Source organism: Rutilus rutilus (assembly GCF_951802725.1).
Source record: "Rutilus rutilus genome assembly, chromosome: 20".
NCBI lineage: Eukaryota > Metazoa > Chordata > Actinopteri > Cypriniformes > Leuciscidae > Rutilus > Rutilus rutilus.
In genome coordinates, this window is record NC_140225.1 from 17,225,186 (window position 1) to 17,241,652 (window position 16,467).

Sequence of the window (16,467 nt, forward strand, 5' to 3'; positions counted from 1 at the left end):
TTATTATCAGAAAGTCAATTTATTTACTTTATAAGTATTAATATATATTATTATATTATATAATATATATATTATTATATTATATATATATTAGTATTAAATCATATGTTTGTTAATACTTACAAAAATACAAATTTCAAAACTGCACAAGCTATTCTCTTTCAGCTAATTCAAGTGGACAATTGCAAACACTGCCGTTTGTGTGACGTGTGCATCCAAGACTACGACCACCACTGCCTCTTCCTCAATCGGTGTGTGGGACGGGACAACCACCGCATCTTCATCCTCTTCATCATGTCCATGGTAATGGCTCATCTCATCTTCATCCTCAGTGCCGTTTACTACCTCTACCTGAAATTCTCAGGCTTGCAGCTGTCTGACTGGGGCTCAGTGGTGGGGAAAGAGGCTTGGGTCGTCCTGCTGGCTCTGCTCAACATCCTCTCTCTGATCTGGGTGGGATGGTTGCTATACGAGCAGCTTGATGCCATTTCCATGGGAACCACCACCTACTTTAGGCGGTACGACCACAAGGGGCCTTCTAAAAGACAACGGTTGGCAACAGTCCTCTCTTTTCTGCTTGAAGGGAAAAGAAGACGGGAGCACAGTCAGTCTTTTAGCATATAGAACCTTTAGAGACTTTTTGAAATTATAAAGCAACATCACAGTTTAGTCTGTATCTTATTGTTGTTTATAAAAGCTTGATTATACTACACAGCTATCTGGAGGAGTCAAAGCTAGTTGGCGAAAGTCAGAGCCAGTCTGCAGATTTTGTCCTGTCGTGTAGTGTATGATGGGCACCGATTCTGTTTAACAATATTAAACACAATTTAAAACAATATATAAAAGAAATATATTTTGACTCCCATAAGAAAAAAAGAAAAAAAATTACCTAGAGGTCACTGCTGGTTTTCCAATCCCATAATAGTATCTCTGTACTGTGATTATTATTTTTTTTTATATATATATATATATATGTGAAATATTTTAAATAAACGTCTTTGTGTAAATGTATACATTTTAGTTTCTAATTTTTTTAAATAAATTTTTAAGTCAAATATAATGGATGAATGAGGCCAAATAAATGAGAAAACAATCAAACAACACACTGAAAACAGATGGGCAGTTATTTATTGGCATGTTATATTGGGATAAAGTATTTGTTTGAATTATTCTACAAAACAAAGTTTTGAAACATCAATTTAATCTTGTTTAACACTAAATGTATCTATTGATTTGAAAGTAATTCTTGACCAGACTTCTATTCTGGCTGCTCTGCCTGCATTAGGATTATGAAGCGCTTGCGCTGCGTTCCCAGCTCTGCTTTTAAGACGGATGTCCATCATTAATCATCTGCGAGGCCTGTGTAGTCTGCTGCTAATTTTCCATTGATTTTGCTGCAGTAATACCGTTCAGTGGGGGAATCTGCAGACCTGTATCATTGGTCTAAGTGACATGGCAATGAATAAATGCATTTTGTTTCAACTGAGTCAACTAATGCAGGAGAGCATATTCAACATCTTATCCAAGTCTAGGGTTTGATTTAGGACAGGTCATTTATTGTATTTTCTCAGATGCCCTCTTTGTCTGTACAAGGCATGTGTTTCCCTATCATCTGAAAACTCTTCAGCCTTTTGCAGTGAATCACTGCATCACGTGCTCATCTTCAGTCCCTCTCTATCACTGGACTAAATGATAATTCGGTCTAAGTGCCAGTTTATTCGGTCTCACGCTATGCTTGTATTTTAATGATCATTGCAGACTTAAAATTTTAAAGTGCCTTTTTATATTTTCATTTCAAAAAGAATTGTCCTCATGTATCAGTCTTTACACTTAATATTACATGATTTCAGGGCAAGCACACAGTCGACATTGCCCTAAGCTAACTCGACTCCATAAAGTAATACAGTTATTATACCTATAATACTTTGCAGAAGAGCAACAATAATCCATGACTTTATACTGGATTATTGTTACTCTTCATTTATTGTAGTTGTTCAATTAGTGCCATTAAGAGTTGCACAAAATATGTAAAACCGTTTGGACAACATCTTACAAATAAGGCCATCATAACAGGCACTTGTTCACTGCACTGCTGTTTTCACTTCTGCATTAGCAGTCGTCATTTCCTTAGATGTGTCTGCCAGTCTACCAAGTTTCTTGTGATTTTACACTTCTCAGCTTTTGGAAATTTCCCCTTTATAATGCAGCTAAGCACAGACTACTCTAGAGTATGCAAATTCATTGGATGGCAAATGTGGAAATTCTGACCTGTTTGTGTTAGAGGCGAGTCATTTTCTCGTGAGAAGCGCTCTTTTTGATGAAGTGAAGACATTTTTCTATAAGTTGTGGATTTATTAGATCTGCATTTAGTTCTGACTTGGGAAAATCATTCTCCTCCCCTCAGTTCCTTTAAGGGAACTGGGAGTTTCTTGATATCACATTGGTGAACTTTAAACTTATAACTGTAGTTCTCCTTTTACTTACACAGATGTTTGAAGCGGTTAGTTTCAAATGCCATACATGAAGATGCTAAATTGTAAGCCCTGATGTACAACTCTGACTGTTCACCAAGGAGACCATGGAGATTTTTAGGTAATTAGTTGACTTTAATATTCTTGTTTGACTGAAAGTGATTTGTGTAGTAATTTTCATTTGATTTCAACATCTCTTATATGCAAATGATTTGCAAAAAGGCCTGAGAGCTGAAACATTTGAGTAAAATAAAATAATAAAAATAAAAAGATTTTAAATTTTGAGTGCGAATCACTGACCTTGTTTAACAAAATGATTTGTAACAGTCATAACATTTATATGACCAAGGACTATGTATGTAGTATATTGTGCTTAATTGAATGCTTTATTGTTAATAAGTAATTAGAAGCTTTATCTATTACTATGAGCCTTTTAGCAAAAACTTTTTAAATGTGTTTCTCAGATCTTCTGGCATACGGTCAACATTAACATTAACAACAGTCGAAACATTATTACCGTTGCAATTGTTATGAAATGTTAAATGTGTAAAAGACATTTTTGTGTTTTATAAATTCATTATCAATGCAACTACTAAATGTTAATAATACTGTCAAAGCAAAATGAAGGATTAATAACAATTTAAATAACTAGTTTACCTTAATATAAAAATTACAGTTACACTTTTAATGTGTCATTGTTACAGTGTAATTATATATTTAAGTACTGAGTAATATTACTTAACTACATGTACTTATTATAGGATTAGGGTTTGGTTGAGGGTTAGTTGCATGTAATTATGCATAATTAACTGTTATTACTATAGTAAGTGCATGTAAAATATGTAGCAAGGACACTGTAAAATAAAGTGTTGCCAAAATTACTTACTCACCCACACCTATAAGCTATTATTTTTCTAATCTATTTCAAATAAACACATTTTAAGGAATATTTATATGCAGCTCAAATGCCAGTTCACAATGACCACGTCCAAAAATTACAAAAGTGGCATTAAAATAGCTCGTATGAATTCTGCAGTATATGCCAATTCTTCTGAAGTCATATTTTATTTTATTTTTGTTTTGTACCTAAATTCCATTCTGTCCCTCACAATAACCTATTATATGACTTCAGAGGACTTGGAATATAGCACACACTTCAAAACAGGTAGACTACTTTTATTGTATACTTTTAGGTCGTTTTTGTCCTTTTTGGAGGCTTGTTGTATAGAAATATCTGTGTGAAACTTCAAAAATCTATTTTTGTGCTCCACAGAAGAAGGAAAAAACAGCAACAACAACAACATATGGGTCGTAACTAGAGTAAATGACAGAATTTTTAGCAGAACTATCCCTATTACAACTTTTCTGTTGTTGTTTGGAAGTCATTTGAAATGAGGAAAAGCTAAAATCAAAAGGCGAATGTAAAGTGAAGGAGAGAAATAGAGAAGTACATACAGTAATACTCACAAGCACATGCACATACATTCACCAGATTAAAGAGCCAATTAGGAGGGAGGGAGAATTAATGGCAGAAGCCCTTCTGTTTCTGCTTCACTGAATTATTGAGTGTAATCATCCAGGCCTTTAATGGCTGGTCCGGAGTGGAATTAATTTGGGTGGTGTGGGATAAATAATGCATTATGGGTAAGGGTGGATCTGAGCGTGTGCAAGAGGTCTCTCTCCTCCAGCTGCCTCTGCATGATTAGGGTGGGAGGGGCCGGGAAGCGTGCCGCTCAGTGCAGTGGGACATGAGAGAGAGAGAGAGAGAGAGAAAGGGAGGAGGGAGGGAGGAAGACAGATGCTGTCCAGAGCAGGCGGAAGAGGTGCAACAGGGCGAGGCTCAGGAGGAGAGAGTAGAGTGCGGATCCCAACATGTGGATGGAGGACAGTGTTGCTCTGCTATGAACACCATGTTAAGCCCCAAGATTAGACAGTCCAGGAGAGGTAAGACTAATATGATCTGCCTTTAATTCTCAGCATCACTGTCATGCGTTCCCATCCGTAGCAACACCCTCTTAAAGCTGCGCTCACTACCGGCTCATAGTCCGCTGATCTCATAGTGATGTGCTGTTGAGGATAGTATATCTCTGAGGCTCCATGGCAGTGATCCAACACACTGGGCGGTTGCTTGGTAACATCTTGATTAGTGGTTAATGAATGTAAGTGGTCTCTGGCTTTGTGTCACACTCCTTAACCAGGAAGTCATGATTCGGATCTTGAATCATGCGAGCGCTGATGTTTTATATTGTGATTTTGTTTGACTTTTTCGTACATGATGGTGCAGAAAACTCAAGAAGGAGTGTGATCATTATATTTCCATGTCATTTTCTATACATGAACTCATGTTCTATTCTTGGTCTATGATGAATTGTAGTTTCAACACTCAAGGGACTTATAGGTGCAATAAATCATAACAGCTGAATGTCAAACTGTTTCACCTGCATGAGAAAAAAGCTTGCTGACAATAGCCTGTAGTACTGGTAGGGCATACAGTATACTTAAACTAAATGTCATATAAAGTGTAAACAGTAGCTTGTAGGTTTATTGATCAGATGGCACTTCACAAAAAATGTCTAATGTACATACCTAATGTATTAACCAATGAACAGTACTTTTGCAGTATTTTATACATTTTTTCTTTTTAGGTTAATTTAGGATTTTTTCTTTTAGGTTAAATTTTATTTCCACATCTATTAATGCATTTTTAACATTTCCTGTTCTATAAATTAACAGTAGTATTATGAACATGAAATAACAATTAAAATAACAAATAACAAATTAAACTAGTTTGTTAAATAAAATGGATTATTTATGATACTAAATTGAGCCTTATAATGCAGTATTACCATTGAACAATTCTATGCACAAAACAGGTGTAATATCATTTTTAAAAGCTGAATGTATAATAATTGCCTGTTTTTTTTTCCTCCTAAATGGAGAATGGTCTTGTCTGCTTCAGCAGTTGTGCAGGAGGCTGTTTGTAGATTGATTTCTGCCCTGCTGTGCAACATAAAGCAATCGGGAGCATTTGAAGCGCACTGTCTGTCTGCTGGGCTCTGCATTTGTCATCTTGCATATGGATTGTGTCACTTTTGATGAGGGTGTTGGGTTTGCCGTGTTTTAAGCAGCCACAGCATATATCCCAGCGCAGGGACACCGCCAGGTTTCATTTGCTGAGGTGTGTCATTCTGAGTGTCAGAAAATTAAGTGGATTTACAATTGCCTTTTAATTTTGTGCTGTACTTACGCTTGATGTGTATGCATATGTGTGTGTGTATATGTGTATATATATATATATATATATATATATATATATACACACACATATATACATATATATATATATATATATATATATGTATATGTGTGTGTGTGTGTGTGTGTGTGTGTGTGTGTGTGTGTGTGTGTGTGTGTATGTATATATATATATATATATATATATATATATATACATTTATATATACATACATTTATATATACACACACACACACACACACACACACACACACACACATATATACACACACACAATATAGATACACAATATAGTAAAGTTCAGACTCTTTAAGACATATTACAAATGCAAAGGTGAACTCATTGTGCATCTTTTTAGGAACTTGTATTTGGCTTTTTTTATATATATAAATCCTGCTATAATCCTCAAGACAATTATAACAGAGCTGGATTCAAGTCCGTAGTGGAACTAAGGTATAATCCAAACCATAAGAGCTACACAAGATTCATTATTATTCTGTTCCTCATGCCATACTCAAGGTGTCCTCATAAAACATGTCTTGTACCAAACTCTTTATTACGAGGCTATTTTAAGCAGCCTGATCATTTCAGGCGTAGATTAATTGTTGATATTAATTCTTAATCATTCTCAAAGTCTTCATATTTAGTACCAGAGCCCTGAAAGGATATTTAAAGAACAGACACACAAAAGAAAGGCTCTTTTGTCATTCCCCCCCAAAAAATGAGTCTGAATTAAATATGCATGGGCCTGGTCAGACATCCAGTATTTTTAGACTTTGAACATGTCACAGGAGCAGAAAATCCGACAAATGGAGGAAAACTCTGATGCTGACCCCTCTTCCCCGGTCAGTTATTGAGAGTTGGCCACTAGGTTTATGGGTAATAAGGAGAAACATCATTATGCGTGTCCCTGGAGAATGTTGTTTAAAAGGCTGGATCATTTTAGGGGCTTTTCTCCCACCCTCTTCCTTCCATTTGTGCTCTCTCACTCTTTCTCTCCCCATGAGGCTATGAGGTGTACATTTACACTGATGAGGCTTCCATTACTTACAGTGATTGAATCAGAGTGGCAGCGTTTGCAGCCCTTCATTCAGATGGGGAGGCGGAGGAGCAGAATGTGCAGGTCATTCCTGTTATACAGTACCTTTACATTCTGTAACAAAGAAAGAAAGAAAGAACGTATTGTAATTTAAGGAAGTAAAATTATAACGTGATTATTTATGGCAAGAAAATAGTATTTAACAGGAGGGGAAAAAGCATTGTTCACTTATGTGATTCTGTTAACGTTTTATATATAATTTTATTCAATTTGTATATATTTTTATATAATTTTTTTCCATATTGTTATTTATATATTAAAAAAATCACAGAATATAAAAAAAAATCACAGAATTCACGAAATCCATTGCTAATACTAAAGATGTCTGGCTGCGTCTGAAATCGCATACTCTCTTGAGTAGGTACTTATTAAAAATAAGTTAGTACTTAACGACTAGTATGTTCTATGTAGTATGATATAAGTGTGTGTAGTATGAATGTAATCCGGACCTATTACATTCGCCATGTTATCATTATCATGTGACCTACCAGCATCAGTTATGTCGCTTCAGTGTCATTCACAAATTCTCTCCAGTGGCCTCATGGGATAGTAAAGTGTTCATCATATGCACACTTCAGAATCTCGCCGGAAGTAGTAGGTCATCCGGGTACTTTTTGCCTACTCATCTATGAGTACTGTGAACATTCTTCTTTTTTCACATACTGGTTTTCGCCTACTATCTAGTAGGGAAGTATGCGATTTTTCGGATGCAGCCTTTGTGTTGATGTTTGTCCACCAAAAATGACATCACTTCCTAAATGATGTCATTGAGAAATTGGCTTGTGTTAGTTAAAGGGAGGTTACAAAGGACTAACATGATGAAAAATGAAATTGAGAATTTGATTACCAGTTATATAATAATAATAATATTTTATTTTTATAATATAATATTTCCAATGCAGTCATTTTTTAATTCAGTTGACAAAAGGACTTAATACATTTTAAATTGATTTTTTTCCTTATATAATTCCAGTTTTTTATATTATAATTTGCATTAAAATGACAATAAATTGGCATTAAAATGAAATAAATTACATTATTCACACAGATGTATAATTACAATTTACACGTTAAACTGTGAAAATGTGATTTAAATACATATTTGTAATATTTTATCCAATAAATGACAAAATACTCTGCATATATGAAAATGCACTGCATAATAGGAATGACCCACTGTGGGCCACTGATAAATGCTAGAAAAAAATCCATCATGACTTAGCAAATAAGAGCAGTGGGACAAGACAGAAAGAGGGAGATCCAGAGTGATCCTGAACACGGCTGTACAAAGGAAGCTTGGGAGTGCACTCTCGTGTTTACTGCTATCCTGCTGCTCTCAGCACACCGGAAAGAAAGGATTGATTTTTCCCTTCCGGCCCACGAGCTGCTTGTGTCACTGGGCATGCCTCTCAAAAAACAGCTACCTTTTCTGATCAGATGTCTCTGGTCAACATAAGAGGAATTTAAATTCATGAATAAGCCCAATTTTTTTTTTGCTTTTGAGGAACCTGTCATAAGGCATACATGATACATCTTGTTTTCAGCTGTGGTGGGAAATTGCTAGCATTGCCAAACACATCTAATCATTTTTATGAGCATTCTGTGCATATGCTTGTCCAAACTAGTGGAGGCAAATTCACTTGGCTTAGATTGAGCAGAATGTAATTGTGACATATAATCTAATGTATGTATGTGTGTTTGCGCTTCCAGCTAGGTCTAAGAGCATGGTCATGGGGGAGCTCTCCAGGCCGTTGTCCCCCAGCCTCCAAGAGAGGGCGCTGAAAGCAGGCTGGCTTAAGAAACAGCGCAGCATCATGAAGAACTGGCAGCTGCGCTGGTTTGTGCTCCGGACTGATCAGCTCTACTTCTACAAGGATGAGGAGGAAACCAAACCACAGGTACAGTGGGAGGAGGACAGACCAACCTGAGGACTTAGAATAAGGATACATGTTTTGTTATAATATCATTTATCTGAAATATAAGGTTGTCTTTTGTCCCCCAGCCACATTAATCAAAATAAAATCTGACCCTGTTGTGTCTAAACAGTGTGAAGTTAATGTTCCAAAAATAGATTTAAAAAAAAGAAGAGACCTTGACCTCTTATTTCATATCTGATCAATAACCCTACCTCAAAAAAAAAAAAAAAATCAATATGTTATTCCTCTTACTGATTTAAGCATTGATTGTGAGATAAATAATGACTTCACTATTTTCAAGTTCAACCCCTCGACCCACAATACACACCATCTACAGGATATTGGACTTGTACAACACTGTATTTTTTTTCAGAAAGTGATCCTGAAAGTTTTACACTCTTAAAATGTATGGATTTCAATGCATTAGATATTTGAAGTGCTTCAATTTTTTTTTTTAGCCACTGTATGTTAAAAGTTATATATATATATATATATATATATATATATATATATATATATATATATATATATATATATATATATACTATTGTTCAAAAAAAATGTGTTTGTTTTTTATGAAAGAATTGTATAGGCCTACTTATATTCAGCAATGATGCATTAAACTAATCAAAGGTGATAGTAAAAGCATTATAAAAAAATACTGCTCTTTTGAAATTTCTGTTCATCAAAAGTCAGATTCCACAAAAATATATTTCAAATGTGATGGTAATAAGAAATGTTACTTGAGCACCAAATCAGCCTATTAGAATGATTTCTGAAGGATCATGTGACACTGAAGTAATGATGCTGGAAATTCAGCTTTGCCAACTCAGGAATAAATTACATTTTAAAATATATTAGAATGGCAAACATTTATTTTAAATTGTAATAATATTTCACAATATTACCGTATTTTTGATCCAATAAATTCAGACTTGATGAGCATTAGAGACGTCTTTCAAAAACATTACAAAACTTTTGAGCCTTGTAATGTATACATTATAAATATATATATATTAAAAAAAAAACTCAAGACACTATGCAAGAATTTGCACAAAATATTAAAAAACATTGTAACCAAAAAGGATTTTTTAAACAACAGCTAAATAAATGTGTTTGTCATTTTCAACTCCCCTAAACCCCTTTTTCCTCGTTGCTACTCGTGTGTATTTTTTGTTTAAAATTCTGAGAGAGTTCATGCGAAATAGTTGATATATTGTATCTTTTGTTTGTGAGTTGTACGCATGTTATTTGATTTAGTTTTATTCCGAATCTTAATCACCAAAAATTAAGTAAAAAAGAAAAACGTAGAAAAATACGAAACAAAATATCACATATACACTAGGGATTCATTCTCCCCTGTCAGCGAGGCTTTGGAAACAAAGCTCTGTCCTCCACTGTCTCCATTACAGCAAGATGACATCAGCGTGCTGTTAGCCTGACAGACTCATTTGGAAACAGCATGCCCTCCTGCTTGGCTGTAGTGTAAGTCAAAGCATTTAGCGGATACAGAGCAGCTGACCTATGACCCCTAATGCAGCATGACTTTACTCTGGCTTCGATTCGTATTATTCTCCTCTGGAGCCCATAAACTCCCTGTAATGCTCCTACTCTCTTTCTCTACCCCCCCACCCCTCCCCCCTGACCCCACCCCACCTCCATCACAGCTAAATTCAATCTCCTCTGCAGAAATGTGCCCAGCTTGCATTTGAGCGTGTAACCCTATAAGCATTTACCCTTATCAATGCATACCCTCTGAAATTTCATTTAACTGTATCTGAATGGCAAATAGGAATTTCAGAGCGATGCGAGCTCGCATCGCTGTGTTAATGCAGTGAAGGATGGAGGATGAGCTAAAGGAGGCTAGTGCATAATTTATGATTTGACTGTTGTTGTGTCTAATTATGCATGACTCAGCATTACTGATTACGGTGTAAAATTGGGCCACGCACACAACAGAGAACTCAAATCACACAATGCCGTATCTGCCCTGAAGTACAACCCCCCCGTAGGTTCTTATTAGTACCACAAATCAATAATCAAATTACAATAGACTAATGGAACACTGATCTCCAGTTATCACTGCAGAGAAATTGTTCATTATGCTAATGCTTTAAAAGATAAAACAGCTGAAAATGATGAACAGTTCTAAAACCGAGACACGAACTGTGCTAAAGACGTGCCTTTCAGCCCTCTTTTCACTGTAAAGTCATCTTTTCGGTCTGTTTCCCTCCAGGGATGTATCCCGTTGCAGGGTAGTCAAGTCAACGAGCTGACAGCCAATCCTGACGAACCTGGGCGGCATCTTTTTGAAATAGTTCCAGGTAAGAGCTAATTAAATACTCCTGAATCTTTCTGTGGTCTGATTTAAAAACCATTTAAATGGTTTGTGGCATCAGGGCATAATCTGTGCTATTTATATATTTTATACTCGCTTGCAGTATGCTCTTGGTCCTACTTGTCACTCAAGGAGGAATATAATGGTAAAGCAAGAAAACAAACAAGGCACTGTGCTCACAGGCTTGCATATTGTTACTGATGAAATACAGCTTCCTCATTACCAGAGGTAATCACTAGAGGGCATGAGGTGTCCTCTGAGGATTCATGAAGGACATTCGTGAAGACTAAAAGCCATTCATTTGCAAAAATGCTGACCACCTACTGTGAGGTTCAAAAGTCTGAGACCGCATTGAAAATCTGTTTTGTTTTCTTTACACGTTAAAACGAAAAAGATGAACAACAAATTCAAAATAAGATTGAAAAATGTATTATGACGTTGAAAAGGAAAAAAGAAAAAAATGCAAGAAAATGTAGGACATTGCAGCCTGAATGTTAGGTGGACATACTGAATTTTATAAAATTATGAAATCTGAATGAATTTTTTAATTCAACTTTTGACTCAAGTTGTTATGCTAATAATATAATGTAATGTATTAACATATTTTCTGGTAGATTAGAAAATAATAATAAAAAAATTAACCTTTTAGATAACACTTTAGTTAACTACATTAGTCCTTCCATATGCAACTACCACTTTGACGATCTCTTTATGAACTTTTTGAAGTGTCAAAGTGGTAGTTGCATAGACTGTCAATGGAGGCACAGAAATATCTCAGATTTTATTAAAAATATCTTCATTTGTGTTCTGAAGATGAACGAAAGTCTTACGTGTTTGGAACGACATGAGGGTGAGTAATTAAAAATGGTTAAGTCTTACTGGTTTGTCTGTTTAGTTGTCATTTAACTTGTTTGCCACACATTATCCAACAGTTATTCACTTTTGGAATGTCACGTGTGAGCAATAATATATGATAAGCCTGAATTCCTAATTCAAAGCAAACAATCTGTTGTGTCACATGGGTCACGACTCACGCTACGGATGCAGCAGGATGTTCCCGTGGGACAGACTCTGCTGAAGTGTCTATTGTTTACGTGTACTCTGGGAACCTCTGCATATCATATCATTCTGCACACCCTGACCCAGCATCTCATAAGCAAAGGACGTGACCTTAGTAAACCTTGAATTCGGTATGGAGTGTCATAGGCTAACTTGAGCTGTTGCAGGCATTCCTTGATTTAAAATAAAGAAATTTGCATGTGTGGTCCACAGTGGAGATTCATGCTTTTACTGCATTCACTGACACATGCGTGACACACAGCTGCTTGTTGTCGAAACCCAGGAGAGCGATCATTGACTGTCAAATATTAGAAAATCTCATACACTGTATTTTGAAGTGTGACACTTTTCTCCACTTATCTGTGGCCCTAACAGTCGCCTTATTCATACCCTTCTGTAACTATACATTGCTAGAGACACAAAGCGTGATTGCTAATTTTAATGATATTTTTGCAGAAATCCTAAATGAAAAATCTGTTTGCATTATGAAACTCATCTACTAGGGTCAAGTTTATAATGCTTTGGTGCTGTTAATGTTGTTGTCTTTTTGTCTCTTATTGGGATATTTTATTTAGGTGCCTAGCAACACGCGGACTCTCTCTCGTCTTTGTCGTAAAAAGACTGATGAGAGAGTTCTTTCATTTACAAGAAGTAAATATCACAAGCTGTTGCTACAGCAATCAAACCTGAACGTAAAAGTTCAACCAATACCAACACGTGACTTGGCATTCAGGACCAAGGTGTCTGTGTTATTTTCTGAGAATCTGAGCGCTTAGTCATAATTAACTTTAATACTTTAATGTGATGCTGAAGCAAAATATAAGCATGAACAAGTACATGATGGAATGAAAGAAAAGAATAAATCATTAATGTTATACACCACCGTTCAAAAGTTTTGAAGTCAGTCATATGTTTTTTTAATAAATACTTTCTTTCGGCAAGGATTCATTAAATTGACAGTAATTCAAAAAGTGACAGTGAAGACATTTATAATGTTACAAAAGGTAGTAATGATGCTGAAAATTCAGCTTTGCCATCACATGAATAAATTGCATTTTTTTAATATATATTACAATGCAAATATATTAAAATACAAACAGTTCTTTTGAATTGTACTATTATTTCACTATTTTTATAAGGTATTCACAATAGTTTTTAAGACTTCATACATAAGTGAAACATAAACTGTCATGCTTAATCACACTTTCCGTGTAAATATAAATCTGATTAGTCATTGATTATTTGGCATGAAGAGTGGACACAAAAACCCTGTGTCTTGGTGGTCTTGCATTTCAGATAATTGAAATTGAGATTAAAAGTGAATAAAGGCTAAATCCCCTGAGAGTTTTTGCACACTTCTTAGGAGTTCGAGAAAGAATAGCTCTTAAAAAGGCCAAACAAAAGGCAAGTCTTAGCATCTTCTGCTGTTAGTTGTTGAGATTCAACACTGGCCTCCATTTCTACATTGTTTTTTTACATTCTGCAGTTCATTTCTTACACCTTGACTATTATTGTCACCCCTATAATCCTTTTGCAAGGTGGACACTGAGCTTCTCGGTATAATGGTGTTTTGTTATGTACAGCAAACTAAACCCGCTTTCCATAAGTCCTGGTCTTTTTAAATCAGTCACTCAAACAATGGCTCTATTTACGCCTGGTCTCAACACAAAAGCACGACTGCAGACTGGAGTAGGAAGGTCTGATCTGAGCATGTCCTTACAGCTGACAGAAGCATCACGCTCTGTCTGTGAAGATTGCAGTTTGGTACATTAAAAGCTCAGATCTAAAGCCTTCTGGCAATGTGCAATAAAAGCATCTGTGTAACACACAAAGCCCCTTGTGGTCTCTGAAATGTCTTCAAAGAGGGGAAGTTTTAATTAATAAGCCGTTAGATTTAATAGGGGGAAAAGATCCAGGCAACATGCAGAGATTTGTGCGTCAGGCTTACAGAAATGTTCAACCGCCCTCTTATGTGAAGTCATATCAACCCCCAACCACACACACACACACACACACACACACACACACACACACACACACACACACACACACACACACACACACACACACACACAGATTGATTAGCCAGGTCTGTTTGTGTTTGGGGGGGATGTTTGGCAAAGATGAGCACTGTGGTGGCTCTGCTTATGAGGGTGAGCGAGGGCGAGTCTGACAGACCAGGGGGGCGGGGAAGAAAAAGGTTGGGAAAAAAAAAAGAGAGAGAACACAACAACTTCTTTTTTTTGAATGAATGAATGAAGCAGACGGAGGACTTGTTTTTCGGGTTTCTGGTGGTGATGGTACTGTGGGGTTCTTTGCGCTCTCTCTTTCACTCCTTTTTCTTTTACTCTCCTATCCTCTCTATCTTACTCTGTCCCATGCACAGTTTTCCCCTCTCCTCTCTCTCTCAATCGCATGCACCCAGCACACACCTATGTTGCGTATTTACCTTCCAGGAAGGCCAGAGATGTAACTGACATGGCACAGCTGTAGCGCTGCCCTCTTTGGCACCCGTGTGCCAACATGGGACTCGGTTGCCGCAAGCTGCAGGAGCACCGATCTGTTCACGCTAAGGGTAAGGACACACTTTCCTCATAAGGAAGGCAACTTATATGGATCGGTTTGTGAGATTTACCGTGGTGGAAGAACAGTACGGCGTTTATAGCAGGAAAGGAATTTATGGGCGATGGGAGTTTTGTTCTTTAACCTGTAAATCATCTATGTTGGATCCAGCTGCGGCTTGTAAGGACTGTAACATCTGGAGTGTCCGATGCATGAAAAAGATCCAGGAAGCTGTGGCTTTGTGAGTTGTGTATTTTTGGAACAGGCTGTGAGGAGTGGAGCTGCTGCTGGTGAGGTAGTCTTGCATGAATGTGAGGGCCTGTAATTTTGCCTGAGCTATGCTGAAAGGTGTTCGTCTGCTCTCTGAGCTGAAACTGACACTTTAACCCTTTCCTTGCTCATTTTGATTAGTTAGTTCACGAATGATTGTGATGTACCAATACGGCTGTTTCTATTTGTATACTATTTGCAGGTGTATACGTTTTACAGATGGGTTCCAGGAGGCGCTAGGAAACGCTTTGATTTTGCTTTGTTAAACCAAAAGAGAAAATATGACTTTAAAAGTAAATATTGGGGCTTTCAGGAGATTTAAAAAATAGATTTAATTATTTAACGTGTTAAATGTAATTCATTCCTGTGTTGGCAAAGCTGAATTTTCAGCATCATTACTCCAGAATTCAGTGTCACACGATCCATCAGAAATCATTATAATATGCTGATTTGCTGCTCAAGAAACATTTCTTATTATTATCAATGTTGAAAACAGTTTTAAACTAAACCTTTAGTTTAGGGGCCAATTCTCGCTATTAACTAGTTGCTTATTAGCATGCATATTACTAGGATATTGGCTGTTTATTAGTAGGCTACTTATAATTAACGCCATATTCTGCATGACCATATTCTACATTCCTTAATACTCAATACCTAAACTTAACAACTACCTCACTAACTATTAATAAGCAGTAATTAAGAGTTTGTTGTGGCAAAAGTCATATAATACCCTAATCTAAAGTGTGAACTTGAAAACAGTTGTGCTGCTTAAAATTTGTTGAATAGAAATGAATAGAAAGTTCAAAAGAACAGCATGTAATTGGAATAGAATGTCGAATCACATTATTAATGCCTTTTTCTGTCACATTTGATCAATTTAATCAATGCATCCCTGCTGAATAGTAGCTATTAATAAGTATATTCAAATTGTATTAATTGTGTACAGTTTATGTACTTGCTCTGTACTTGTTTCACTCTTATCTCACACATATTATTTCACTCTATTTACTGTCATTGTCCCATTTTAATATCTCAGCCATTCAAACCAATATCAAACTATGTGCAGTTATAAAATACTGTAAGAGGTTCTATATTTCTCACAGTGCTTCAGTTTAAAACTATCGATTGTTTATAGTGTATGTATAAACATGTAATGGTCATTTTAATAATGACAATGCTAAATATTATTCAAAATAAGTTAAAAAGAACACATTTCTTTTTTGATGAAAAATGAAGGGGTACATAAAATAAAAATGGTTGAAACATTTTGTCCCTGCTTTATGTTTAAATAAACATCTGTCATGTAGACATAACCATGGATATCCCTCTTCTTAAATTCATAATAATCCTTGCATTTCTCTACAAAGTAAAAACACACAGGGAGAACTAATGGCTGTCAGAATGTAAGGAAGTGTGGGTCAACTGATTTTATGACAGTGGGAGTCATGGGGGCCCATCAGGAGAGCAGAGACTCACTAAAGAGTGGCTCCCATCTT

The 16,467-nt window shown here is 36.1% G+C and overlaps 1 protein-coding gene across 1 annotated transcript in view; it reads left to right on the forward strand.

Moving 5' to 3' along the window:
* Positions 1 to 16,467, forward strand: part of LOC311280213 (rho GTPase-activating protein 22-like) — a 42,081-nt gene that overhangs the window by 11,070 nt on the left and 14,544 nt on the right. The window contains exons 10-13 of the mRNA XM_084392187.1: positions 166 to 616; positions 4,281 to 4,415; positions 8,537 to 8,724; positions 10,979 to 11,066. Of these exons, the coding sequence (XP_084248313.1) occupies positions 166 to 616; positions 4,281 to 4,415; positions 8,537 to 8,724; positions 10,979 to 11,066 (862 nt within the window). The remainder of the gene's footprint in view (positions 1 to 165; positions 617 to 4,280; positions 4,416 to 8,536; positions 8,725 to 10,978; positions 11,067 to 16,467) is intronic.